This window comes from Meles meles, chromosome 13, assembly GCF_922984935.1.
Source record: "Meles meles chromosome 13, mMelMel3.1 paternal haplotype, whole genome shotgun sequence".
Lineage (NCBI taxonomy): Eukaryota > Metazoa > Chordata > Mammalia > Carnivora > Mustelidae > Meles > Meles meles.
The window spans coordinates 76,032,999-76,060,965 of record NC_060078.1 but is presented as its reverse complement, the minus strand read 5'-3'; the positions used below and the strand labels follow the sequence as shown (position 1 = coordinate 76,060,965).

At 46.5% G+C, this 27,967-nt stretch overlaps 1 protein-coding gene and 1 long non-coding RNA gene across 2 annotated transcripts; one reads left to right on the top strand and one right to left on the bottom strand.

The window, feature by feature from the left end:
* Nucleotides 1–177: 177 nt before the first annotated feature.
* Nucleotides 178–17,309, bottom strand: LOC123954850. Its single transcript, XR_006821179.1, has 4 exons — nucleotides 17,210–17,309; nucleotides 12,230–12,319; nucleotides 11,246–11,385; nucleotides 178–516 (listed from the first exon to the last, which is right to left on the bottom strand). It is a non-coding gene; the product is annotated as an uncharacterized LOC123954850 (long non-coding RNA).
* A 153-nt stretch (nucleotides 17,310–17,462) lies between these two features.
* PRDX3 (peroxiredoxin 3) lies at nucleotides 17,463–25,745 on the top strand. The gene is made up of 7 exons (XM_046027929.1): nucleotides 17,463–17,541; nucleotides 18,849–18,984; nucleotides 20,459–20,600; nucleotides 21,342–21,477; nucleotides 22,288–22,391; nucleotides 24,456–24,621; nucleotides 24,957–25,745. Exons 1-7 carry the CDS (start codon nucleotides 17,506–17,508, stop codon nucleotides 25,008–25,010), a joined length of 774 nt encoding a protein of 257 aa, XP_045883885.1. The 5' UTR covers nucleotides 17,463–17,505; the 3' UTR covers nucleotides 25,011–25,745.
* The last annotated feature ends 2,222 nt before the right edge of the window (nucleotides 25,746–27,967 follow it).

The window sequence follows — 27,967 nt, the reverse complement described above, 5'->3', positions numbered from 1 at the left end:
GAGTCCCGCATCGGGCTCCTTGTCCAGCAGGGAGCCTGCTTCTGTCTCTGCCTCTGCCTGCCTCTCTGTCTGCCTGTACGCTCGCTCTCTCTCTCTCTGACAAATAAATAAAATTAAAAAAAAATACAGATAAGAAAAGATTCCAAGACCATCATAAAAAAAAAAAAAAAACCCACTTCTGGTCTTTTTATGATGAGCATCTATCAGGCAAAGACGGGACCAAAGCCGGGTTCATTCGTTCGAGCACAGATGCCCACCGTGGAACCGTGGATACAGTCATGGCAGCAAAGGTGCAATTGCTCCTTAAAGAGAAGAATGGGGCTGGGAGGGGGCGCCTGGGTGGCTCAGTCGTTAAGCCTCTGCCTTTGGCTTGGGTCATGATTCCAGGGTCCTGGGACCAAGTCCCCCGTCAATCAGGCTGCTTGCTCAGCAGGGATCTGCTTCTCCCTCTTCCTCTTCCTCTGCCTGAGGCACCACCTGTTTGTGCACGTGTGCTCTCTAATAAATAAATAAAACCTTAAAAAGAGAGAGAGAGAAGGAGGAGGTAAGATGAATTGAATGCAGCGGTAGCGGCCTTTAAAGCAGATGACTCACAGGAGGAAGGAGCTCCAGCAGTTCCGACCTTAATGCCGCAGTAACATCAACATTCTCTTGCTCCAGAGACTCTGGGCCTAATTATCTCTGAGACATTAGTATGAAGCTTTAACTGTCCTAAGAGAAGCCATGGCAGGCATGTGAATATTTAATTGACCCCATAAGAGAGAGCATACTTGCTCCCTCCTTGAAGTCGCCGCTAGTCAGTTACATGCTAAATGGAATCTATCAAATTCTCGGGTTGTTTTTTTTTTAAACGTAATGCTTTGCCCAGATTGCTTTTTTGACAATTACATGAAATAGAATATGAGACCTAATTTAGCCCAACTGATCGAAAGCAGCTTGGTCCCCTCCTGTAGAAGCAAAGTCACGGGTTGCTGTGCTGTAAAAATGAGCTCGGCCGGAGCTAGCAGGTTAGAGCTCACTTTCCACATAGCGGGGATCGTCTCCTCCATCCACAGAGAGAGGATGCCATCTAGCCTGAACTCTGGAGAGCTGCAGCCAGCTCCAAACGGCAGAAGTAACCCTCAGGTTCCCTGTTTTGTGGCCTAAAATCTGTCCTTGAGTGTGCTGAACCACTTGGCACGTCATGCAAACCGTTCCCACGTACCACAAAGGGAATTCTGCTCGTGAAGTTATTGGGTCATAGAATGTTTCCATTACTCACATCTCAAGCTCTACAACCCTCGTGTGCTTTAGGATCCAACTAGGATTCCAAGGAATCCCCTCCTCTCCAGGCTGAACCTGGCCCCTCTTTGTTTGTGGGGGGGCGGTGGGGGGAAAGGTTAGCTTGTTCTTGTTAAGGACTCGGGATATTCATTCCATTGAATGACTGGACCATAATTCATCTAACTTGTCGTTCACGGATGAATGTATTTATTATTACCAATCTTTTCCTGTAAGAATGAAACATGGTTTTTCTAAAAACTCTATGAACATTTTCTTGTCATCTACTTTTTAAGCTTACAAGGAAATGAAATGCATTTTTTTTTTTTCCGGTGTTCAGTTCAATGAGTGTAGACAAATGCATATGCTTGTGTTACTATCAGCACAACCAGATTCAGCATCAGTCCCTCACCCTGGTTTTATTTTTTTTATTATTTTTTTCTTTTTAATTTTTTTTAAGATCTTATTTATTTATTTGACAGAGAGATCACAAGTAGGCAGAGAAGCAGGCAGAGAGGAGGGAAGCAGGCTTCCCACCAAGCAGAGAGCCCTATGCGGGGCTCAATCCCAGGACCCTGGGATCATGACCCGAGCCGAAGGCAGAGGCTTAACCCACTGAGCCACCCAGATGCCCCAGCCCTGGTTTTATTAACAATCCTTTTTTTTTTCCCTAAAAACACCCCTGAGTTCCTGAAAATGCTAAATAGAATTAACACATGGTCCAGCAGACCATTTCCATGTATGTACCTGAAAAAAAGAAAACACATCTTCACAAAAACTTGTACAGGGCGCACCTGGGTGGCTCAGTCAGTTAAGCATCTGCCTTTGGCTCAGGTCATGATTTCGGGGTCCTGGGATGGAGCTCCACATCAGGCTCCCTGCTCAGCAGGGAGTCTGCTTGTCCCTCTCCCTCTGCTGCTCCCCCTGCTTGTGCTCTCTCTCTCTGTGTTAACTAAATAGAATCTTAAAAACAAAAACAAACACTTGTACACAAATGTTCACAGCAGCACAATCACAACAGTCAGAAGCTGGAAACAACCCAAAGGTCCCCCAGCAGATGCATGGACAGGCAAATCACGCTGTGCCCAGACCGTGGAATATTACTTAATCGTAGCAAGGAATGATGGACAAGGGTCCAAGGAGGCTGAACCTCAGAAACATTTTGCTAAGTGAAAGAAGCCAGACACAAAAAGACAAACAGTGAATAACCCCATTCATGTGACATATCCAGGAAATTCATAGAGACAAATATAGATCGGGGACGGTCAGGGGCTAGACTGGAGGGAATGAGAAAGCTGACTAACGGGTATTAGGTTTTATCTTAGGGTGATAAAAATGTTTTGGAACTAAATAGAGGTGGTGTGAATGTATTAAATGCCACTGAACTGTTCACTTTAAAATGATTAATTTTGGGAGTGCCTGGTTGGCTCAGTCAGTGGAGCGTATCTCCGGTTTGTGAATTCAAGCTCCACATTGAGTGTAGAGATTGCTTAGAAATTTAAAAAATATTTAAAAAAAAAAAGATTAATTTTGAGGTGGCTGGCTGGCCCAATCGGTGGAACATGTAACTCTTAGTTTCGGAGTTCGAGCCCCACAATGGGTATAGAAATTACTTTTAAAAATTAGGGAAAAAATTCTTTAAAAATAAATAAATAAAATGTTTTTTTTTAATTTCACCTGAATAAAAAATTTTTAATCCATGTAGGAGTTGAATACTTGGATCAGAACAAGTGATGAATATTAATGTGCCAAACAACGAGGTACAAACTACCTGAAAAGTAGGTAGATATTATTAGTCCAATTTCAAGTCCGAGGAAATTACAGGCCAGAGAAATAAGAGACCCCTAACCAGAAAGTTGCAGGGGTGGGACTCCAAGACCAGCCCCTGATTCTCTATGCAGCATTGCTTCTCCTCTACTGCACGGTTTTCCTGAAGGACAGGAACACTGTGGCGTGTTTCCGGAGGGACAGCAATCTTGTAGGAAAGAGAGAATATGGCAGGAGTCTGAGAAGGTGGGAGGGAGATGAACAGTGAAGGGGAGAGGCAAAGAAGAGGAGGAAGAAATGACAAATAGAGGACCTTAGGTCGGCAGCCTTGATGACAAGGGGAACGAGGGCAGACAACAGGCAGACTGCCTGCTTGTTGTGGGGCAGGACTCCTCTGGAAGAAAAAGGGTTGATCCACATCAGGTTCTCCCCATCAGGAAACTCCAAACTAGGAGCTGCACTGCCCTGCTGACTTGTGCCGGTTCCACAAGCTCCCCTCCCACAGCCCTCACAGCCTCCTTCCTTCCTGAGATACGTCAGTTTTCCCACTGGGGGGTGGGGGGAGCACCAGAGACAGGGCAAAACCTGAACAGTGTCTATGTTCTGCACAGTCTCCTGTCCCACCTCTGCTCAACCTCTCACCCTCTGCCTCCAGCATCTCAAACCTTCGGAGAAATGAAAAGCAGCTTTTCCTTGCACAGGATTTGGGGCCCCAAATCCCAAGCAGCCTTAACGGAGCTGAGAGGTAGAGCCCATAATAAGGCTCGGGACATGGTAACGTTGGTGTGTTTGCTACCTGTTCTGTGTCCTGGCACTACCTGCTCTGAAATATTGATGACTAAAAGGAACCACAAACCATTTACGTAAACAGTAAGTCCTTCTGTTGTTGTCATTGTTATGGAGAGGATGGAGGAAAAATTCATCTGGGGGGGGGAGGCTCTTTTATTTGGGGAAAACATTTGGAGGGGCTTTTGATTGTTTGAAAATGAGGTCCACTTCCTACTCAGGCATGGAGAAATTGGGAAGAGTGAGGATTTAATTGTGCTGCCTAATTCTCTGAAAGAATGTCTTCCTAGAGAGGCAGCTTGAGGCTGGGGTTCTTTCTCTTTCTGGGGAAAGCTTAGAGCTGGGGAGGGGTGCAGGAAGGCTGAGCTGAGGGAAGAGATGAGAGCAAGATCCATAGTGCTTCCTGTGGGAGCAGAGGCAGCAACCTGAGGGAAGGACGGATAGAGCAAAGGAGAAAAGTGGCCCCTAGTGGGTCCCAGGGGAGCTAGAAAGGTGACAGAAACAGGACGGCCCACACCCTGTTTGATCTTTGCCTTAGTCTGCATTGTAATTCCCACCTGTTATCCCCATGCCTTCCTTTTTAAAACAATCACTTGTCTTAGCTGGCACTGGGGAATTGAAAGAAAGGCAGGTGACCACGCTAGGACCCAGAGGGTTGTGCAAGAAGCCGGGCAGCAGCCCAGAGAAGCTTCTGGAGCAAGGGCAAAAAGGGAGCCGAGAAGCCCAGAGCAGTTGTCTGCAGTGGGGTGGGTGTCTGAGGTGGAGAGCATGCCTGGGATCAACATGGACAAAATTTAAGATTCTCTGGGGCTCTGCAGAGCCCCTGGAATGGAAACTAGTAAAAGGCTGGACCACTCGCTAAACTAGGCTAGGAAGCACTCAGACTTTGGGATCCCAGTGTGAATGCTGTTTTTGGTACCCCAGCATGTCAGAGCAGAATCTAACAATCCTATATGGCGTCATCATTCACTCATGTTATTTCCTTCCTCTGGCATTTACTGAGTGACTGTGAAACAGAAAGCCCAGTTAGCTACTGTGGGAGACCCAGAGATGAACAACACGGGCAAGCCCTGACTTTAAACAGCTTCTAGGCTCTTGGGACCAACCAGTCACACATACAAGAAATTCAGCAGTAGAAACTGCTGAAAGAAGGATGTTTTAAAACTGTTTGGATCCAGGGGTACCTGGGTGGCTCAGTGGGTAAAGCATCTGCCTTCACCTTGGGTCATGGTCTCAGGGTCCTGGGATCAAGCCTCGCATCAGGCTCTCCATTCAGCACGGATTTGCTTCTCCCTCTCCCTCGGTATTTTCCCTCTCTGTGTCAAATAAATAAATAAAATCTTAAAAAAAAAAACAAAAAACTATTTGAATCCAGTGTTGGCAAAATCTAGAAACCACCACTTTCACTCACTGTGGAGGGAGTGTAAACTAGCACAGCCTTCCTGGAAGGCAGTTTGGCAAAACATAACAAAAATCATAAATACACGCAGAACCCTTAGTCACAGTAGTTTCACTTCTGGAAATACGTCCTAAAGACATGGATAAAAATGTGTAAAGTTTGGTTACAAGCATGTATAAAGAGGGAAAATTTGAAACAACACAAACCTCCACCAAGAGCAGACTGGTTAAGTACATTCTGGAACAACACTACAGAGGTATTCCTGTCAGCAACGCGGAGCCCAAATCTAGTCATGAGGAAACACCGGGCAAACTAACGGAGGGCCACCCTACCAAAGAGCCATCCTGTGTTCTTCAACACTGTGAGGGGCGAGGAAGATAAAGACTGAGGAACTATTCCACATTAAAGGAAACTAAAAAGACCAGACAACCAAATGTGGAGTGTGATTTTGGATCGGCTCATGGAGGGACAGAGTAGATGGTTGGCCAGCTACAAAGGACACTGTTGGGACAACTGATGACATTTGAATATCGTCTGGGGATGAGGTAATAGTGTGTCGGTGTTAACATCCCTGATTTCGATCATTGTAACATGGTGATTACCTAGAAGAATGTCCTTGTTTTTAGCAAATCCACTCTCAAGTAATGAGGGGCTTGAGAAAAGTGAAGTCATCAGTCAATCTGCAAACTAGGACAGCCCCCAGGAATGATGAAGACACCACACGAGATTCAAATAGTAGCCCCAGGCAATGGCAGAAGAAGGTTCGTGATCAAACACACGGGATGTATTGCCAAAAGAACTACGTTGATGAAGGCTGCTAGAGGCATGTCGGGGAAAGAGGGGTCAGCTGGAGAGGTCAGAAGAGCCTCTGTACGGGAGTTTTTAGCCACATTCTTCTAAACTGGTGAGGAGTTTGCCATGTGCCAGGCACTGTGCTAGGTGCTGAGGACAGAGTAATGAACAAGACGGAAGTGGCTTTTGCCCTGTTGGGACTTCTGCTCCAGAGGGGAGCCAGACAAATACCCAACAAACAAATAAAGCAATGGTAAATGTAAGTTTCTGAACACAAGATACAAACAAGGGCCAAGACAGAATAACACACACAGGGGCGTCTGGGTGGGTCAGTCAATTAAGCGGTTAAGCATCTGTCTTTGGCTCAGGTCATGGTCCCAGGGTCCTGGGATCCAGTCCTCGCATCGGGCTCTCTGCTCAGCATGGAGCCTGCTTCGCCCTCTCCCTCTGTCTGTCGCTCCCCCTGCTCGTGCTCTCTCTATGTATCCAATAAATAAATAAAACCTTAAAAAAGGGGGCGCCTGGGTGGCTCAGTCGTATAAGCGTTCGCCTTCAGCTCGAGTCATGATCCCACGGTCCTGGGACGGAGCCCCACATTGGGCTCCCTGCTCGGTGGGGAGCATGCTCCTCCCTCTCCCTCTGCAGCTCCCCCTGCTTGTGCTCTCTCTCTCTCTCTCTGTCAAATAAATAAAATCTTAAAAAAAAAAAAGAACACACATAGTCTTTAATGAAGTCCTCTTGGTGAGGACGACAGCTAAGCTGTGACCTAAGTAAGGAGGAGGAGCCAGCCAGATACGAGTTTTTGTGTTCCAAAGGACAGTTTATTTAAAACAGAGGTGGCAATGTGAGGGAAGAAGGAAGAACAACGATTCTAACATAAAGCACACAGGAAGCACCTCGAATTTTTTTTTAAAAAGGGGGGGTGCAGGGAGGAAGCCATCTCTCATACATATACAAACTGCTGACCTTGATTGATGATTTACATCCAAACTTTATAAAATAGCATTTCAAGTCAGCACTTCAGCCAATGTTATTAGTTTTCATTACAAAAAGTTAAAGCTTCACATTTTTTTTAAAGATTTTATTTATTTATTTGACAGACAGAGATCACAAGTAGGCAGAGAGGCAGGCAGAGGAAGGGAAGCAGGCTCTCCGCAGAGCAGAGAGCCCAATGCGGGGCTCAATTCCAGGACCCTGGGATCATGACCTGAGCCGGAGGCAGAGGCTTTAACCCACTGAGCCACCCAGGCGCCCCAAAGCTTCACATTTTTAGGTTGTACATCAGCAATAGCATTTAAGTGTTAAAAGAGCCAGCCTGTGCCTGTGGGGGCGGGGGGGGGGGGTGCGGGGGGGGGGGGGTTGGGGAAGGAGGAGTAGACCAATATGGCCTGAGCAGGAAGGGTGGGAGGAGCCCAAGGTGAGTTTTCTGAAAGGAGGCAGGGGCTCAGACTGTAGGGCTGGGGCATGAATTTGGGTTTTACTCTAATGCAGTGGGGAGCACTGGGGAGTTGTAAGTAGGTGATGAAATGACCTGGTTGGTGCTTGGAGGAGGGCCACTGTTGCTGCTGAATGGAGCGAAGGCAGAAAGATGGGTTAGGAGACCTCAGGGAAGGGGCGAGGGCGGGAAGCAGACAGGGCAGGCCTCATGATTGGACTTCTGTGATGTCCCCAAACCCAGCTCCATCTAGCACTGCAGAGAGGAGCTGATGGGACGGGAGAGGATGGTGTTCATCCTCTACCTTCAACCTGGTTCCCATGACCGGCACTCCCGGCCTGAAGTGTATTTGGAATAAATATTTCCACCTAAATCCTAGAACCAGCCCGGGGATAGCATTTTGTGTTACAATTTTTGTCGTGCTGTATTCTAGTTTGGGTTCTCCTAGACCCCGAGAGGAGGGTTCAAGTGTAAGCAGTTTATAGGGGAGGTGGAGGAAGATCAGGTGTGGGAGGAGGACAGAACGTCCATGGGCAACTCCAACTTAATCCTTAATCCGTGCGCACACTCTGGGAAACACAGCTCAGCTCGGCCACCCAAGCAGCCGGGGAGCTGGGATAACTCTACACCAAGTCCTTTCACCGGGGCATTGCAGGGCTGTGGGGCAGGGGGTTAATAATGCTCTCTCATCTCTGTCTTTCTGTAGGGATGAGCACACTGCCTCCCCCAGTTCTGAAAAGAGACCTCAGCACAGAGATGCGAGCGTTGACAGCTGGAAACCTCCAGAGCCCAAGAAGTGGCAGGGTCTGCGGGATCCCAGAGATATGTAACAGAGTGGCCTGGACTCGGTGTTGTGTTTTCCTTCACTTTTGAAATCAAGCTCAGATGATGAAAGGGACTAAGACTTTTTGACCACCCAGACTCCCTGAGAAACTGGGAGAGAACTCCAGGGTGAACAGATAGAGGCTTGGATGGAGGAGGTGGTCCTGGAGGCAGAGAGAAGTCAGTGTCTCCTTTGGGTGCTGGTTGGGGGTAGGGAAGGCAGCGAGGAATAGATTTGAGGAGAGAAAACAAGAGTTTGGTTTCGTGTTTGTTAAGTGTCCAGGGAGGAAGGAACATCGGAGGGCAGATGTTGGTAGGCAGGACAGGAGACGCAGCTCCAAAAAGGGAATATGGGTGGCCAGGGTTAGGGGGAGCACAGAGGATGGTCAGGGCAGCAAAACTATTCCAGTAAAACAAGTAATGGAAGTGTGTCCTTACATATTTGTCCAGACCCATGGAATATACAGCATCAAGTGTAACCCTAGGGGCGCCTGGGTGGCCCAGTGAGTTAAGCCTCTGCCTTCGGCTCAGGTCATGATCTCAGGGTCCTGGAATCAAGTCCCGAATTGGGCTCTCTGCTCAGCGGGGAGCCTGCTTCCCCCTCTCCCTCTGCCTGCCTCTGCCTACTTGTGATCTCTCTCTCTCTTTGTCAAATAAATAAATATTTAAAAGGAAAAAAGAGTGAACTGTAATGTACTTGATGGCCTTGGATGATAATATTGTATCACCCAAGTATCAGTGTGGGTTTGTGCACTGTAACAAACATCCCGTGTGTGCTGCAGACAGTTGAGGGCGGGTAGGCTGTGTGAGTAACGGGGTCAGTGCACAGACAGGTACTCTCGGAAATTTCACCCAATTTTGCTGTGAACCTAAAACTGCTCTAAAGAATAGAATCTCTTGGGCACCTGGGTGGCTCAGGGGGTTAAAGCCTCTGCCTTCAGCTCAGGTCATGATCCCAGAGTCCTGGGATCAAGCCCCGCATCAGGCTCTCTGCTCAGTGGGGAGCCTGCTTCCTCCTCTCTCTCTGCCTGCCTCTCTGCCTACTTGTGATCTTTCTCTGTGTGTCAAATAAAGAATTAAAGTCTTATTAAAAAAAAAGAATAAAATCTCTTTTTAAAAAGTTTGGGGGGGGGAGGGGCGGGGAATAAAGATAGGCAACCAAGACAAGGAGGGAAATGTTCAGAAGAAAGCAAAGATGTGCTAGAGAGAGGGCAGAGGAGGGATGTGCCCAGGACAAACAAACACTACCTAACCACAGGCCTCCTGTGTGGAGGCACATTCTCTCTCCTCAAGAAGACTGGGAGGTGGGCGCCGGGGTACCTCAGTTGGTTAAGTGACTGCCTTCAGCTCAGGTCATGAGCCTGAACTCCCAGGATCGAGTCCCACATCGGGCTCCCTGCTCGGCAGGGAGTCTGCTTCTCCTGCTGACCTCTCTCCTCTCATGCTCTCTCTCTCTCTCATTCTCTCTCTCTCTCAAATAAATAAATAAAATCTTTTTAAAAATCTATTTAAAAAAAAAGAAGGCTGGGAGGTGGGTGTCCTTAGGTGGAGACCCCCAGACTCTGAAAGGTGAAATGGTCCATGAGGGGTCCAAACTGAGGACAGCAGCCTCCTTCCATCGCTCTGCTGCCTGCATCAGAGAGACTGTCCTGGAGCAGCATAGGATAGTGCAGGGGCCGCTGGGGGCTGAGGCTCAAAAGGAGAAGACCTGGCTAGGAAACATGGCTCTGCATTCAGGCTTCATCCTCCCTGAACGCAAGAAAGAGCAGAATTTGGGGTGCCTGGGTGGCTCAGTGGGGTGCCTGGGTGGCTCAGGGGGTTAAAGCCTCTGCCTTCGGCTCAGATCATGATCCCAGGGTCCTGGGGTCGAGTCCCGCATCGGGCTCTCTGCTCAGTGGGGAGCCTGCTTCCTCCTCTCTCCCTCTGCCTGCCTCTCTGCCTACTTGAGATCTCTGTCTGTCAAATAAAAAAAAAAATCTAAAAAAAAAAAAAAGAAAGAGCAGAATTTGGGGCTCCTTGTCAATGAGAAAAGAAGAAAAAAAAATGAATGCTTTTTGCCCTGAAAAGAAGAAGAGTTCAGCAAACCCCAGAGTCACGCTTGCCATCTCTAATTGTAGCCCCAGCTACCAGAATGTAACTTGTGGTTCCAGGGAGGTATTTTCCTAATCACCAGAGAAAATAGCATCTATCTTTTCATTTGCCTTTCCCTCCAAACGTTCCAAAAATTCTTCTCTCAAACTCAAAAGGGAGAAATTCCGTGATTTTCTACTCTCTTGGTGATGTGGATGGGGTCAGTCTGTCTTCCTCCCTTAGGAGGATAATTTGTGTCCTTGTTGTGACAGCTAGGGAAAGCCAAATAAAAAGATATTTTTTCCAGGACGAGGGCGGAAAGAACGTTCTGGCCACCATGCCGGCCACTGCGTATTCACTTGACAAATTTTTTTGAGCAGTTGCTATGAGCCAGGCACTAGCCTGGCCCTTAGGACCACAAAGATGAGTAAGACAGGAGATCTATCCTCAAGAAGTTCACAGTATGGGGACGCCTGGGTGGCTCAGTTGGTTAAACGGCTGCCTTCGGCTCAGGTCATGATCCCAGCGTCCTGGGATCGAGTCCCGCATCGGGCTCCGTGCTCGGCGGGGGGCCTGCTTCTCTCTCTGTCTCTGCCTGCCACTCTGTCTGCCTGTGCTCACTCTAGCTCTCTCTCTCTCTGACATATAAATAAATAAATTCTTTAAAAAAAAAAAAAAAAAAAAAAAAGAAGTTCACAGTATGGTTAAGACCCAGACAAGGCAACAAAGAATTCCAATGTGATATGACAAGAGCAAGGAGAACCAGAAAGGCCTGTGCTTGACACTTTCTCGGTGCCTGGAGATGGATGGGAGAGGTGGGGAAAGAAGGTTGGCAGGACAGTACTGATATTGGTGATTAAATACCAGCCATGGTAATCTTTTCATGGAATGAAGGACTAGAGGACTCCACTTACCGTTTCAGGGGAAGTCTCTGGCTGTAGCCTGGAATGGACGAAAAGTCATTTACTTTGTAGTTCTGAACGGGCCATTGGAAGGTTCTTGTATAAAATTCCTTCTAGGCCTCTGGGCCGGAGACTCTCGTGTATTTCATTCCCTTTAGGATAAAAGAAATCAGGCTTGAGACAGACAGCAGCAGACCAGGGGACCAGCATGTCCACTGGAAGGTTCTTGGTTCTAATGGTCCCTGACCAATGAATCCCTGTGTCACTCGAAGAAGACTCCTTAACCACAGGCAGCTGTCTCAGCTTCCTGCTTGGAAAAGAAGTGATAAGCAGTGGGACTTCCTCTCCAGTGTCCAAAGACTTGAAAATTGTGCTGCTCTTTTGGGCATCTGCTCAGTGTGAAGGAAACAGCAATACTTCGTTGAGCATCCTTAAGATGTCAACATGAAGTATGACTTTTGGAACGATTAAGATTTATGGAGACACAAGTCACAAAATGTCTTAGCTTGATTTACATTAACGGAAAAGGCAGAAAGACACCTAGAAGGCAGTACATTCCAAAGATGGAAATTCAACTGTATATTAAAAAGAAAACATAACAAATTTAAATACACACACACATACACTCACACAATGTAGACACATAAGTCAATACAGTATAAATTTATGCTTTCCATCTGACAAAGAGAACTTTTTAAAAAAAAAAGTTGTACCAAGCTATTGGATATCTAACAAGTAAGAAACAGAAATCTCCATCAGTCTTAGATATGAGCAAGATTTCTTCCTAATCAGAGCTGAAACTCATTTCAGGTAGACGGGGGTCTGAGAAGTGTCTTACCATTATGGTCACCCTTATTTCTCAGAGTTAGCTTTAAAAGAAAAAAAATATATAAACAATTCAAGGTCCCTCAAGTAAGAGTAGAGTCCAAGAGTAGGGACTCTGTTCGGCAGAGCAGATTGAGCCCCACTTAGCTGGGATGTGATTTGACTTCTTACCTTCCTTGACTTCATGGCCCTCTAGCGTCCAGAAGAGCCAATGTGAGATATCTGGAGATCAGAGCTTGTGCAAAAGCCTCATTCTTCATTCTGGAATGAAAGGAAGAAGAACAACTTCGTCACTTGGAGAAAAACAAAGTGTATTCAAAGTCTGTGCCTGCTGTTTGGAAACGGAGCTCCTCTGCTTGTGGGCAAAACAATAACCCAGATCTTTTGAAGCCTACCTGGGCCAGGTACCCCTCCCCCCAAGCATTTTGCATGCACTGGCTCTCTCCACACAGCTAATGCTTTGAGGGAGATGTGATGATTATTCTTATTTTGCAGATGCAGAAACAGAGGTCTAGAAATTCAAGCCCTGGAGATGCTTGATGCCTAAGACATGTGCCCTACCCTTTAAGACCATAAATGACAAAAGGAGAATGTGATCCCATGTCCTGATGGCTGCAAAACCTGTGCCATTAACCATGAGAGCAGTGGTTTTTCAGCTGGGGTTGATTTAGTCCCCTGGGTGATATCTGACAATGTCTGGAGACATTTTCGGTTGTCACATCTAAGCGGGTGCCTTTCCCTCACAGGCTCTGTAGGAAGTCAGGAACAGACAAAACCTAGAAGAAAAAGTCTGAAAATAGAGTAGCAAGTCCCCACAGTGGTAACCATCAATTGCACGGGCAGAATAACTAGAATTGTTCAGACAAAAGAGCCGAAAGGGGCGGCTGGGTGGCTCAGTTGGTGAGGTGTCTGACTTTGGCTCAGGTCATGATCGCAGGGTCCTGGGCTCAGCCCAACATCAGGCTCCGTCCTCAGCAGGGAGTCTGCTTCTCTGTCTCCCTCTGCCCCTTTCTCCAGTCATGTTCACGTGCTCTCTCTCTCAAATAAATACAATCTTTTTTTAAAAGGGGAGGGAGGTAGAACACGTGAAGGAGAGCAGTCCTGTCCGGCTCAGGAGCAGAGTATTTGGGGACATTTCAAGGATAGACGGCCAGCACTCGCCCATGCCCTGACACAGACCACCTTTTTACAAGCATTTCCTGGGAAGCAACCGTCCAGCACCTTATGCTCCAACAGATACAGCAGGAGGGGGACAACATTGTGTTAGGAAGGGGTTCTGCAGTCAGCTTTTGGACTTTAAATCCTGGCTCCTGGGCGCCTGGGTGGCTCAGTGGATTAAGCCGCTGCCTTCGTCTCAGGTCATGATCTCAAGGTCCTGGGATCGAGCCCCGCATCGGGCTCTCTGCTCCGCAGGGAGCCTGCTTCCTCCTCTCTCTCTGCCTGCCTCTCTGCCTACTTGTGATCTCTCTGTCAATTAAATAAATAAAATCTTAAAAAAAAAAAAAATCCTGGCTCCTTCCCTTTGCAGTTGTGAGAATTTGAACAAATTACTAAGCCTCCCTCAGCCTCAGTATCCCCACCTCTGAGACGGGGATGGCAAATCTAAAACAGTACCTATCTCACAGGGTTGCATGAAGAGCCTATCGGTTACTGTATTCAGCCTAGATCTTGGCCCCGTAAGTTCTCAAAAATTGTTGGCTGACAATGATAACAAACCGAAGGGACAAAGGTCACCAAGTACTGCTATCTGCCATCTTCCCCTTTGTCGTCCCCCACTCCTCCCTCAAGGACAAAATCCATCGATTCTGATAACACTTTTTTCCTCTGAGACCCTTCTTGAGCTCTGTTTCTCTAAACTCTCATAGCACTTTGCCTGGACTCTTTCATTTAACATAACAAACACTTGTAGTACTCACTGTCTACCTGTTTACCGCGGTAAGCGCTTTAAACTTTAACTCACTTATTCCTCCCAGCAACCCTTGGGGGAGGTATTAACATCACTCCCATTTTTCAGATGGAAGAACAGGCAAGGGGTAACTTCCCCAAAAGAATTAAGAGCTAAATGGCAGGGCTGGCATTTGAAACCCAGCTGTCCGCTCTCAACCATTATGCCCCTCTTATGCTCCTTAAAATGATGGACCTTGGATTTTTGGTTTTCTACAATCTTTACTCTATTTTCCCTGGATATACGTGGACTTCCTTGGGAGCAGGGCCTGTATGATCCCCCCAGTAGATGCTTATTAACTGATTAAAATCACATTGCTAATTGATGCAAATTCATCCAACACAGAAGGAACCGAAATAGGAAAGAAAATGCATTATTCCCAAGGCTAAAATGAGCTTGGGCAGGGAGGATGCCGAAACCATACTCTGAGCTGAATGGCAGCCGGAGGAGAATGAACGAATGGGAAACAGAAAATAGTGTCACCTTTAAGCCTAAACAGGCCCCACCCAAAGAGATAGGACTAACTAAAGCTTCTAAACTTTAAAACTGAAACCTAGATGAACAAGCCAAATCCTGAGGGAACGTCAGTCTGTCCTGCTGTTTGGTTTGCACTGTGATTTACATCATAGTGAACTTTAATTATAAATCAAAATGCCTATGCATGGAAACCAAACTACAGGTGCATAAAATAGGAGAGAGAGGAGCCCTCCAAAATGCTAGCGAAAAGGACAGGTGGCCAGTAAAGGGCTATGGGTGTAAGGAACATGGAAAGAGAAAGCTCCCCCTCGCCTTTTCCCTGCCTCTGCCCCCTCACTTTTTCCAGCTCACATACTGGCTGGTCAGGTGTGAAGCTGTTCTGGTTTCTAGTCCCACCTCTGCTTCCCACCAGCTAGGTGACTTTGGGAAGGTCTCTCCATCTCTAAAAGTCTCTGTTTTCTTGTCTACAAAATCACGGGGCTAGACCATAGCTTCTTTTTGTTTCTATTGCTAGTCCCTACTTCTGTTTTTTAAATTGAGGTAACATTCACAAATCATAAAATTAACCATTTTAAAATGCACCATCCAGTGATATTAAGAACATTCACAATGTTAGGCAATCGCCACTTCTATGTAGTTCCAAATCATTTTTGTCGCTCCCAAAAGAAAACCCTGTACCCATTAAGCGGTCAGTCCCCCTGCCTCTTTCTCACAGCACTTGGCAATCGCCAATTTGCTTTCTGTTTCTATGACTTTAACTATTCTACATATTTCGTATGAAAGGAATCATACAACATTTGGTCTTTTGGATCTGGCTTCTTTTCCTCAGCATAAGTAAATTTTTTGTTTCATTTTTTAGTTCATCCATATTACAGTATGTTGCAATCCTTCATTCCTTTTTAATGGCTAAATAATACTCCTTTTCTGACTACACTATGATTTTGAGCTCCAACATTATGATTGCCTTTCCTTTTCAAACATCTGTTCACAAATACATGATGAGCACGAGTTAAACACAAGGCAGGTACTAAGGGGAAATGATTGAGAAATGTGTAGCTCCTTGCTATATATATACTTTTAATTGGACTATGACATTTAAAAGTACCCAAATAATAAGTGTACAGCTTCATGAATGCTCACAAAGTAAATACTTTACAAACTAAATAACTTTAAGCGGGGTCAACAGATAAAATATTACTTGCACCCATTTCTTGTCTTCTCGTTACCCTCTCCCAATTCTTGTTTTCTCAAGGTCACCAGCATTCTGACTTCAAACGCTATACATTAGTTTTTCCTGGTTTTGAACTTCATATAAATGGAACCATACAGTGTCTACTTTTTCATGTCTGGCTTCTTTCACCCAATACCATGTTTGTGAAACTCACTCACCTTGTTGCCTGTCCCTGCCGTGCATTCATTCTCATTGTTGTACAGTGTTCATAATATCCTAATTTATTCAGCCATTCTATGATAGATGGGCATTTGTGTAGTTTTATCTCTGTGCTATTATAATAGTGTTGCTATGAACATTTAGCCTATGTCTTTTGATATACTGATGTACACACATCTTTGGGGCAAATGCTTAGGATTGAAGTTATTTGAGTCATATATTCAGTTTTACTAAATGCTGACATGAATTTTCCAAAACGGTCAGACCATTTTAGATTCTTGTCTCTTCTTCTAAGGTAGTCCTTTCCAAAGCATGGGGTTGGTACCCACTGCTGTACTAGTGGTGCATTAAAGGATTGATGTGAGGAGCAAAATAAATAACAAGTGTCAAAGTGAGAAAATTATTACCCTTCTAATGCTCTTTAAGTCCTTCTGATTCCATAAAGAGAACCCCATGTGATGCCAGGATGCTGCTAGCCACCTCTCTGTCTCCCTTTTTACAAAGTCTCAGATTTTCAGCAACTGTATCTAGTTGGTACTTAGTAACATTTTGTTTTAATGTATTTTAAGATTTTATTTATTTATTTATTTATCAGAGAGAGAGAGAGAGCATGAGCATAAGCAGGGGGAGCAGCAGGCGGAAGAAGCAGCTCTGGGCGAAGCAGGTCTCTGAGGAGCAAAGAGCCCCAGGCAGGACTCGATCCCAGGACATAAGGATCTGAGCGGAAGGAGGACAATTAACTGACTGAACCTCCCAGGCCTCCCTAACGTATTTAATTACTTTCTAGTCATAGCAAGTTACAAGGTTTTCCCATTTAAGTTACTTAACATTTTCTTTCAAATAAATTCATTTATGGTTTTCAAAAGTGAGTCAACTAAAAGAAAATAGCAAATAATATATGCAGACTCAAGAAACTATGTCGGTAGTGAAATGACTGGGGTCTGGAAAATACCTACCTAGAGTCTGCATTTACCGTAAGGCCACCGTGTGATTTCTATCTGGGTTTGATGAGCTTACTTCAAAGTACCACGCTCAGCACTGGGAACTTGGTTTTACTAATCGACAGAAAAACAATTTAAATTTGTTCCAAGTCTCCCAATTTGGGGACGGAGGCCAAAATGCAAGTACACACCATCCCAAAGATGTTCAGAACACCAAAAACTTGACGTGTCTGACCCACTTGGCTTATTAACAGACAAAAATGGCATTACAGTTAATTCCATTTCCTGCAGAATCCAGAAGGCTCTATTTGAGGCCTAAACAGTAAGAAAAACCTTTTGCAGATCGGGTAGAAACCGTCATCCACACTCCTTAACCATAAACATCAGAAACTCCCCACCTGGATTAGCCATTTTTAGGTCGGGGCGACAGTTAGAAACAAAGTGTTGTTTTCCTACGCATTTCGTTACTTAGAAGCCGCAGCAGGACTTTTCTCCTCGGAAACCGGGCCGGGGCATCCGACAAATAAGTTGCCTGGACAAAGGTCCCAGCAAAGACGTGGGGAAGAAGTCTTCCCGCCCCCGCTCCAGCTCAGGCCCCGCCCCTCCCCGCCCCGAGGCCCCGCCCCGTGCCCGCCCCCGTGCGCCCCGCCTCCTCCTCTTCCCTCCAGTCCCGCGAATCTCGCGCGCACTGAAGATGGCGGCTGCGTTGGGAAGATTTCTCCGGGCTTCGGTGAGTGGCTGCCGGCAGGGGACAGGAGCGGAGACACAGTAGTGGCTCCGACAACGTGCTTTCCAGACACGATCCTGCTCTCTGCGGTCTGGGGGCCTTTCACCGTTCTTGGAGGGCACCAGCGGGTAACGGACCCAAGGGCCTCGCTTCTGGGGAATGCGCCTGCGCAGAACCGCCCCTCGCGTCTGTCCTGATCGCGTCTTTCTCCAGGCCGGGGGTTCCTCAATCCTCCCTCCACCTGGACACCTCGACCTGGAGGCAGGGCCCCTGACCCCTGTTGCCTGTTCTGTAGCTACTCTATGACCTTGGACACGTGACTTCACTTTTCCGAGCCTCAGTTTGCTGTCCTCTCCCAAAGCTAGAAAGGAGAATGCCTGCAGCAAGGTTTTGCAATAAGCATCCCCTCCATGCTGAGTGGAAACCAAAGTGGTAAGGTACACAGGGCAGCAGTGCAGAAGGCACTCCCTCCTCCCATCCCCCAGGTCTGTCGCTCGCTGAGCACTCTCTTGGTCCCCTCTCCCCTTTCTCTTGGCGGGGTTGAACACAAGGCTCTTTCTTCTTCCTGAGTCATGCTGGATGCAGTAGTTGAGCAAACAGTACCGTTGAGCGCTGTACGGATTTTCCCAGAGGGTGAACTTTGCTCTACTTGTTTGCTTGTCTGCAGGGGCCTTGTGTTTTCTGGGAAAACCTTGACATGATAGAACAGGCTTAGCAGATCAAGCTGGCAAAGGGCGTAAATACACAGGGCCCGGCCAAGTCCCCTTGGTTTTTGAACCGTCTGTGTTGTTCTTAAGAACATGGAGTCTTCATGGTCTTATAATTCCCCTCTGCCTAGCAGGGTTTTTAAAAATGTATATATTTTTAAAATAAAAGTTATATACATTTAAGCAGTGCAATGTGATGATTTGGTATAGACATAATGAAATGATTACTACACACTAACATCTCTTCACATAATTACCTTTTCTGTGTGTGACGAGGGTGCGTGAAGTCTACTCTCTTAGCAAATACAGCATTATTAAGAATAGTCATCGTGCCCCTGCAGTAGATCTCCAGGTTTCCTCATCCCACATGACTGCAGCTTTGTACGCTTTAACCAACATCTCCCCATTCTCCTCTCGCGGTCTTGAAGAAGGAAGCAGAAGGGAGTGTTAAGAACATGGAGGTTCATTCTGTACTCTTAGAGCCTGGGGGGTTGGTGTTTGCTTCACAGGAACAAGGAGAGCAGAGGCGACCAGTGGCCTAATGCCCCTTCCCCAGGACCAGCCTTGAGGCTACTTCCTGATATAAAGTGTTTCTCTTTCCAGATTGCCCGACATGTGAGTGCTGTTCCTTGGGGCATCTCTGCCTCTGCAGCCCTCAGACCCGCTGCTTCCCGAAGAACATGCCTGACAAATGTATTGTGGTCTGGTTCTGGTCAAGCAAAATTCGCTTTTAGCACCAGTAAGTGTTGTGCCTTGATTGGACCCAGGTAATAGGAATCACCATCTCAGAACATGGGCCCTGAACCCTGGCTATCCATTAGACTCAATATCCATTAGCTTTTGAAAATAAACCACTACCCTAGCCCGCCCCCCCCCCCCCGCCCCAGACAAATTAAGTCAATTTCTGAGGTGAGACCAGGACATCGTTTTGTTTTGTTTTTTAATCTAAATATAGTTGACATCGCAATTATTAGTTTTAGACGTACAACTAAGTGATTCAAGATTTATATATACGTTAGGTGGTGACGCCCATGATAAACCTAGGTACCATCTGTCACCATACAAAGTTGTTTCAGTTTTATTATTAACCATATTCACTGTGCTGTACCTTGCACTCCCCTGTCTGTCTGTAACTGGAAGTTCATACCTTTTAATCCCCTTATCAGTGTATTTTAAAAGCTCATGGAATGATTCTAATGTCCAGTCAGGATTGAAAATGACTGAGGCAGACTGCCCCCGTATGGCATTTCTTTGTTTGTCACCAAAACCAGCACATCTTCCAACTCTTACCTGAAAATCTCCAGTGACTCCTCTATCCCTTCTTTTTTTTTTTTAAGACTTTTTATTTATTTATTCGACAGACAGAGATCACAAGTAGGCAGAGAGAGGAGGAAGCAGGCTCCCTGCCGAGGAGAGAGCCCGATGTGGGGCTCGATCCCAGGACCCTGGGATCATGACCTGAGCCGAAAGCAGAGGCTTTAACCCACTGAGCCACCCAGGCGCCCCTATCCCTTCTTTTAAGAACAAATTCTATGGGCCGCCTGGGTATCTCAGTTGGTTAAGCGGTTAAGGGTTTGCCTCCGCTCAGGTCACTATTCCAGGGTCCTGGGATGGTCCAGGGTGGAGTCCCAGGGCGCCACTGGCCCTGCTCAGCAGGGAGTCTCCTTCTTCCTCTGCCCCTCCCCCGACTTGTGTTTTCTTCTCTCTCTCTCACATAAATCTTTAAAAAAATAATAACAGTAACAAACTCTAGCCTGATATTTAAGGGTCCTCGGAGTCTGGCCTTCAGCTGTCCATGCTTTATCTCGATGCTTCCTTCCACACACACCTGCTTTCTGTACTGTTCAAACTACCCTGGGCTGTTCCCCTCATCTGCCCTGTTCCCTCTTCCCTGTCCTGCCTGAACATGGCAAAATCCGAACCGTATTCAGAATCCATCCCTAGGCTCCTTTCCTCCTCGATTCTATCTTCATTTCATCCCTGCCATCTTCTGGCATCATCTTTTTAGTCTTTTCCGTCCCCATAGTACTTTAAACTGGATTTGTGTACCATCTAGAACCACGGAAGGGGAGGATATTACCTAAGATGTAGAGTTGAACTGAACCTTTTAGCTAATTTATACTGCTGATTAATTACTATGAGAGATTTGAATAATTCAGATAGGTGCGTGATTTAGCAGATGATGAACTACACGTGTGTGTGGCTTCCTCCAGGTTCGTCATGCCACGCTCCTGCCGTCACCCAGCAGGCGCCCTATTTTAAGGGCACCGCCGTTGTCAATGGAGAGTTCAAAGACCTAACCCTCGATGACTTTAAGGGGAAATATTTGGTGCTTTTCTTCTATCCTTTGGACTTGTAAGTGTAATTTCTGCGATGCTTTAATGTCATTTAAGGTCCCTGTTTCCGCCCTGACATTTCCCATCTCTGGCTGCTCTTCTGGCCAAGGGAAGGGTTCTTTTGGATCCTTTCATCACTGGTGGCCTTGCTGAGTACAGCTTGCCTCTGCAGCTAATCTGATAAATGTGGGGGGGGGGGGTGGCAGTCTTTTTAGTGGGGTAGGTTTTGACACGGCTTCGTTTTATGTGCTCCGGGAGCCATGGTTTCCATCAGCCAGTCCATAAGGAAGTTTTCACTGGCCTGGAGGAAAACAAGAAAAGTAAAGATAATAAAATGACTTTTTTCTCATAAAGCTACTTCTTTATTCTTAGAATATGCCTTTTTTCCCTTCCCTACCCTCATTTTTTGATATGATTCTTAAATGGAGAGGTGAGGGGGTCCCTGGGTGGCTCGGTCAGTTAAGAATCTGCCTTTCGCTCAGGTCACAATCCCAGGGTCCTGGGATCAGACCCCGCATCAGGCTGCCTGCTTCTCTCATTGCTCCTCCCTGTGCTCGTGCTTTCTCTCTCTCTCTCCTTCTCTCTATCAAGTCTTTTTTTTTTTTTAATTAAAAAAAGGAGAGTTGAGTCTGGTGACGCAACCGTTTTTGCCTTTTTTACCTTCAAGCAAGCTGAACTAGTTTTTAGGCTACCTATTGTTAAATTTTAAATCCTTGCTTTTAAATTCTCTGATGGGAATTTCTGCCCTTTTTTTTTCTAGCACCTTTGTGTGTCCTACAGAAATTGTTGCTTTTAGCGACAAAGCCAATGAATTTCACGACGTGAACTGTGAAGTTGTTGCAGTTTCAGTGGATTCCCACTTCACCCATCTTGCCTGGGTCAACACACCAAGGAAGGTATAAACCTCAGTGGCCCTGCCTTTGCCCCGAGGATCTTAAAAACTGAAAAGATCCCATAAAAGACTCATCTAGAAGTTGTTAAAGCATGACTAGTCTGAAATGGGCTATTTGTAGCTCCTAAGCTCCTGGCAAATTCCGTTAAACTCTGTCCTTCTCTCCCCTAACATTGCCTAGATTTAGTGCCCACCGCACTTGTGTCTTCCAGGTGCAAACAGTAACGGAGAACACGCTCAGCAGGGTGGGGGTGGGGACAGTTGGGGTTCGCTGCCTCCTCTCTCCTGGGTACCTTGTAGATCCCACATGCTCTGCATGGCTTGTGGGACGCTGGTTAGGTTCTCTGAGTTCACTCCTCTGCATGACCACTATTCCTGCCCAAAAACACTTGGAAGAATGAAACTTTGATGTTGCTGGTTTATCAATACCAACTTATTCAGTCTTTGTTATGCTTCCATTTTTATGCTACAGAAATTAATCTTCAAGTAAAAGAATCTATCAAGAATTAGGAAAAGAAAGGTCTCCAGTGTTAGCTGGGTTTAAATCCTGCCTCTGTCCCTTTCTAGCTGTGACCTGGAACAAGTTACTTAACTTTCGTGGGCCTCAGTTTCCACATGTGTAGAAGAGGCGATGTTCCAGGATGGTTGGGAGGAGGAAGGGCGTTAACAGAGCTAAGAGCAGTGCTCGGTCCACTGTTGGTTCTCAGTTGCTGCCACCTGTCGCCATTCTTGTTGGCCTCAGACATCAGTTGACGTGGCTGAGAACAGGGGGAGCACACGGTGTGACAGCCAGTCATGTCCGCATCTTTGTTAGAACGGCGGCTTGGGCCACATGAACATCGCACTCTTGTCAGATCTGAATAAACAGATTTCCCGAGACTATGGCGTGCTGTTGGAAGGCCCCGGAATTGCTCTGAGGTAAGATCTTGTTTCTTATAAACTTAAACTTGTTTTTTTATGTTCAGCATCATCCCACTGCTTAGAGGATTTCGAGAGCCCTCAATAGAGCGTTTTGAAAACCAAAAAGCTTTCATTCACTTGAGTCTTTCGTAAGCACTGATGAGAACCTCCTGTGCGTGCTGGCAGGCTTGGGATGGCTGAGACGTGTCTGACCCCTGCAGCGCTCTGTGTCTCCTTCCGAACACCGGTGTGTCTTGATGGTCGTACTGTCGCACCTGCCCTCACTGCCTGGGAGCCGCTCTCGTGGGAGGCCCACTCCTGACATGTCCCGAGAAGGGGAAAGTAGCAGATTGTAGGAGTCTGAGCTGGGATGGGTGAGATCTTGTCCCAGCCCTGGAATCAGACCAGCGTTTGATTTTTTTTTTTTTTTTTTAACTCACCTATTTATTTAACAGCTGTATGACTTTGGGCAAGTTACTGAAGCTCTTTGAGTCCCAGTTTTCCCATAACTAAAATGAGAATGGACCTCCCAGGTTGGTTGTGGGGACTAAATAAGGTGAGGCAGCTGAAGATTTTAGCACAGGTCCTGGTAGCCATTATGACCTCTGTCCCAGAATGTCATTTCTGTCCTCATTCATTCAGTGGCTAGATCCTTATTCCTTTGAGTGGGAAAGCTGTCTGTCTTTAATGGTCCCATATTCAAACAGAACCTTCTAGGGGCCAGGGGGTGGGGGGGATTAGACCTTAAGCCTTCCTGTGGCATCTTGATGGTCACTGAGTGTAGCGGGGCTTGGTCAGAACTTGACCCCCAGGGAGCAGGCGAGGACCCCACTCTGATGTGCCTCACGGTTTTGCTGGGGACTGGCTTGAACCTGCTCACCTTCTCCTGTCACGTCACCTCACTGTGCTCTGGCCTGCTGTCCTCCTTGATGACACCTGGACCTGTAGTTCTAGGAGCCACTTGGGCCCCTTTTACTCCGGGAGATTCTGTGTTCCTTTAATACACTAAATACACTTTAATGCACTAAATACCTTTATTTAATACACTAAATACCTTTAATACACTAAAGCCCCACGTTGACACAGTTGGCAAGGGAAGGAGAAAAAGGCTTTGGCCTCCCAGGACCCCCTTCCCTGTAGGTCTTGCTCATTTTGCCAGTACCTCCTACTGGTTTCGCTGTCAGGATTGACAAGGGAGGGTAGCCGAGTCTGGTCTGGAAGATAAGGCTTGCTTTCCAGAGTCTGGGGGCCCGGCCCCTCCCAGCTCCGCACCTGCACCGTGGACTCCAGCTTGGCTCCGCTCTTGGTCGAGCTTGCAGCAGGACCCTTGAGCCTCAAAGCCTAGACACCCAGGAGCCAGGCCCAGGGAGGAAGCGGCGCCTTTTCACCTTGCCTTTTTCTCTCCCTTGCTTTTTCCCTGCATGATTAACACTTGGAATGCCACACCCTTTTAAGTCGGGCTGTTAAAGCCTGTGGTTGAAACGCGTCTGCACGTGTAATGGTAACCCCAGCACTTGTGTGGAAGATGAACACAGACCACAGGCCAGGTCATCTCATTATGCTGCTGCCAAGGGATAAACAGTCTTGGTTTGTCCTTTAGATTTATGCTCTGCCTAGACTTAAGGCCAGTAAATTCTTTCTGCAAAGATTTCCCCAGGGGATTTTTTCCCTCCATTTACCCGAGATTTCACTCATTTCATCAGTATTTACTGCATACAGATAAAGTACACCTCTGTCTCTTCCTCTCTGCCTCTGGTTTCTTGCCAGCATTTGATACAACAGCCCAAAGAACACTCAAATCACTAATAAGTTAAAGAAGTCTTTGCTGTCTGTGACTTTTAGATTCTGTAACTTTTCTGTGTGGGAAATATTGCCCGTTTTCCACATTGGCCTGGTCCAGCCACCTCTGTGTGGTGCGTCACCAGTAAGAAATGATAAGCTGTTAGTGTAACAGGGAAAGCCCCACGTTTAAGCATATGGTCGAGTTTAATGCTTTATGGAGGAGAATTAAGGACCGAAGCGGGTAGGGTTAGTTTGTCGTTGTGGTGGCGCTGCGGTACTAACGGGTAAATCCTGATGCAGAGGCCTCTTCATCATTGACCCCAATGGCGTCATCAAGCACTTGAGTGTCAACGATCTCCCCGTGGGCCGAAGTGTGGAAGAGACCCTCCGCCTGGTGAAGGCGTTCCAGTTTGTGGAAACCCATGGAGAAGTCTGCCCAGCGAACTGGACCCCGGATTCTCCTACAGTAGGTTTCCCTTCCAAAAGCAGTGAGATCCCAGCATAGGATCCCAGGCCCTCACTGCCTCCAGGGCTCCTGGCCTAGAGCACCTACAAGAGGAGCCCATCCTTGGAGCAAGGGTGCAGACGGGGCGCTAATGGGCGAGGCTGCCGAAGGGCAGGGGTTGGGGTGGGACCAGGAATCGGGCAGGATCTCAATGTAACCTTCATCCGTGTTTTAAAGGAAATGGACCACGCTTTAAAAAGTTAAAGAACTTTGGATCAAAAACTGCGAGCTTTCAACTCACTTTTGAGATTGTTATCTTGAAGTCGGCTCCCTAATTAAATTTTTTGCATTTTCAGATCAAGCCACATCCAGCTGCTTCCAAAGAATACTTTGAGAAGGTGAATCAGTAGATCATCCCGTGTGAACCCACCTCTTCTCACGTCAGGAGAGAGCCACAGCTGGAACTCACTTTGAGCATTTCAAAGATGATTATTTATAGAAGACAAAACACCAATTATGCTTGTATTCATAAGTAATACTCTAAATGTTTTGTTTTTGTAACATTGGCGGAGGCTCTTAAGTGTCCTCACCCACATAAAGCATCCTTTATTGGTAACCTCTTGATGGCCGACTAGTTTATAGGAGGCTGGTTCATCTGTTCCTTGGATTGTGTCTTCAGTGGAAAGAGGAAACATTCTTTGTTGGCCTTACTTGAACCTTTATGTACACCAGACTAGTGCAACGCGCACCGAAGCTTCTGATCAAGGGTCCTGAAATTTCTTCTTGAATTTCTTTGTACTAAACTGAGTTTTCTTTTAAGGTGACAAAGATCACACAGAGTTTTAATGCGTCAACATCAGTGGTTTGCTTTAACTCTTGCAATGGATGTATATGTACTTGAAACAAATGTGAATCATGTTTTTAAAAAAAAACACTGTGGCCGAGTGACTTCAGTGATCGTGCATGTCTCTCGTCCCTGAGATTAAAATAGTTACTTATTTGTTGGCTGCATAGGGTCTATATACAATTCCAGATACTGATTGAGTATAATTATAAAGGCTATGTATCAAATTGTATTTTGAAATCATTGTAATTCCTTTCTGAAATGCTCAATGTAAAGTACATAATAAACATATTTTAAAATATTTGCATGTATAATATCATGAATCGTTGGCTCAGCTTTTATTACAGGGCTCTGATTTTCCTTCTGATTTTATCAGTCAGCATTTTTGGAGCATTGAGCTTAGGGCCCACAAAAATGAGTAGACACTGTGTCCACACCCAAAGAACTCAGGTTCCGGCAAGAGAGAGACAGAAGCATTTAATCGTTTTTTCGGTAAATCCCAAGTGCCTGCCAAATGCCCCATGCTATTTTGGAGGCACTAGGGTGAACAAGAAAAGACAACCCCCTTCCCTCATGCAGTTCCATTCCAGAGGGGTAAACCCAATAAATAGAATAAAAATACATAGAATGTTTGGAAGGAAAACAGACTGGAGCAAGGGCTGGAGCAGACTTGAACAAGCTACCGACTTTGGATTCTCCTCTTTTTTTTTTTTTTTTAAGATTTTATTTATTTGACAGCACAAGTAAGCAGAGTGGCAGGCAGAGGGAGAGAGGGAAGCAGATCTTAGATGCTGGGCTTGATCTTAGAACCCTGGAATCAGGGGCGCCTGGGTGGCTCAGTGGGTTAAAGCCTCTGCCTTCTGCTCAGGTCATGATCCCAGGGTCCTGGGATCGAGCCCCGCATCGGGCTCTCTGCTCGGCAGGGAGCCTGCTTCCTCCTCTCTCTCTGCCCACTTCTCTGCCTACTTGTAATTTCTGTCTTTCAAATAAATAAAATCTTAAAAAAAAAAAAAACAAAACCCTGGAATCATGACCTGAGCCGAAGGCAGCCGCCTTCTGAGCCACCCAGGCGGCCCTGGACTCTCTTCTAAGATGAGCAGTCTAAGGAAGGTTTCGTTCGACAGGACTTATTTCACAAGTGAAGGTTTCACATACACTCAGGGTCCTGGGATCGAGTCCCGCATCGGGCTCTCTGCTCAGCAGGGAGCCTGCTTCTCTCTCTGCCTGCCTCTCTGTCTACTTGTGATCTCTCTCTGTCAAATAAATAAATAAATAAAAATCTAAAAAAAAAAAAAAAATTTGTTCTAGGAGGATCACTGTGGCTTCTTTTTTTTTTTTTTTTTTTTTAAGATTTTACTTATTTATTAGAGAGAGGGGAAGCACAGGCAGACAGAGTTGCAGGCAGAGGCAGAGGGCGAAGCAGGCTCCCTGCCGAGCAAGGAGCCCGATGCGGGACTCGATCCCAGAACGCTGAGGATCATGACCTGAGCCAAAGGCAGCTGCTTAACCAACTGAGCCACCCAGGCGTCCCGACTGTGGCTTCTTTGTTAAGACTAGACCGTAAGGGTCCTGAGAAGATTGGTGAGCTGGATCTGTGACATGCTTGAGGGTTGAGCCAACAGAATAATACAGGTGTGCTAAACACGACTGGCACACGGGAGGCATTCCTGGGGCGGAAGAGGAACACCGAGGAGGGGCACCTTACCAGCTATGGGCATGGGGGAGAACTTCCTGGGAAAGGAGGTGAACTCTGGAGGCTACAGGAAAGTGAGCCAGGTGAACTGAGCAAAAGAAGCTGTCAAGTTATGCTGGCCTGAAGAAAACCATGAGCTGGTTCCATGTCCCTGGAGGGGAAGGCAAGACAAGGGATGGAAGAGGCCAGCTGAGTATCAAAGGTCCAAGCTGAACATTTTCAGTGGACAGTGTCATATTAGGACTCACATGTTTTATCTCATTGAACCTCAACAAAACCTTAAAACAGGTATAATTATTGTCCTCATTTTACAAATGAGGAAATAGACCAACTTAAATTGACTTGACCAGGACCATCCAACTAAGGAATGGGTGGTGCTGGGTCCTCAACCCAAGACTCATGAGGACCCCTGAACTCCGCAGAAGGAAGGCATGTGTGTGTTTTCTCTACAACCAGCCCCTGCTTGAGCTGGTATGTAAAGGAAGGAACTGATCTGCCCCAGACAGCACTATGCACTGTGTGCGGTGCCATCACAGGCCAAGGCAGGGACCCTCACTATGAAGGGAACTGGGCCTTGTTTAATTCTCTGGTTACTGTTTAAATTATCTTTTTTGTTTGTTTGTTTGTTTGTTTGAAGATTTATTCATTTATTTTCCAGCACAACCAGGAGGGTCATAGGGAAGAGGGAGTGACTCCCAGCAGACTCCACACTGAGCGATAGCCAGGGGCAGGGCTTGATCCCTCCACTCTGAGATCAAAACCTGAGCCAAACCAAGAGCTGGAGGTTGAGAACCCTAAGTTCTCAACTTTTTAAAATAAGAGGAACCACA

What these genes read in the sequence shown, in the direction of transcription:
- PRDX3 (XM_046027929.1), top strand. Translation starts at nt 17,506, where the DNA reads ATGGCGGCTGCGTTGGGAAGATTTCTCCGGGCTTCG. An exon ending in GGCCCCGGAATTGCTCTGAG is followed by an intron (nt 22,392 to 24,455) that starts GTAAGATCTTGT and finishes ATCCTGATGCAG; the next exon opens with AGGCCTCTTCATCATTGACC. An exon ending in GGACCCCGGATTCTCCTACA is followed by an intron (nt 24,622 to 24,956) that starts GTAGGTTTCCCT and finishes TTGCATTTTCAG; the next exon opens with ATCAAGCCACATCCAGCTGC.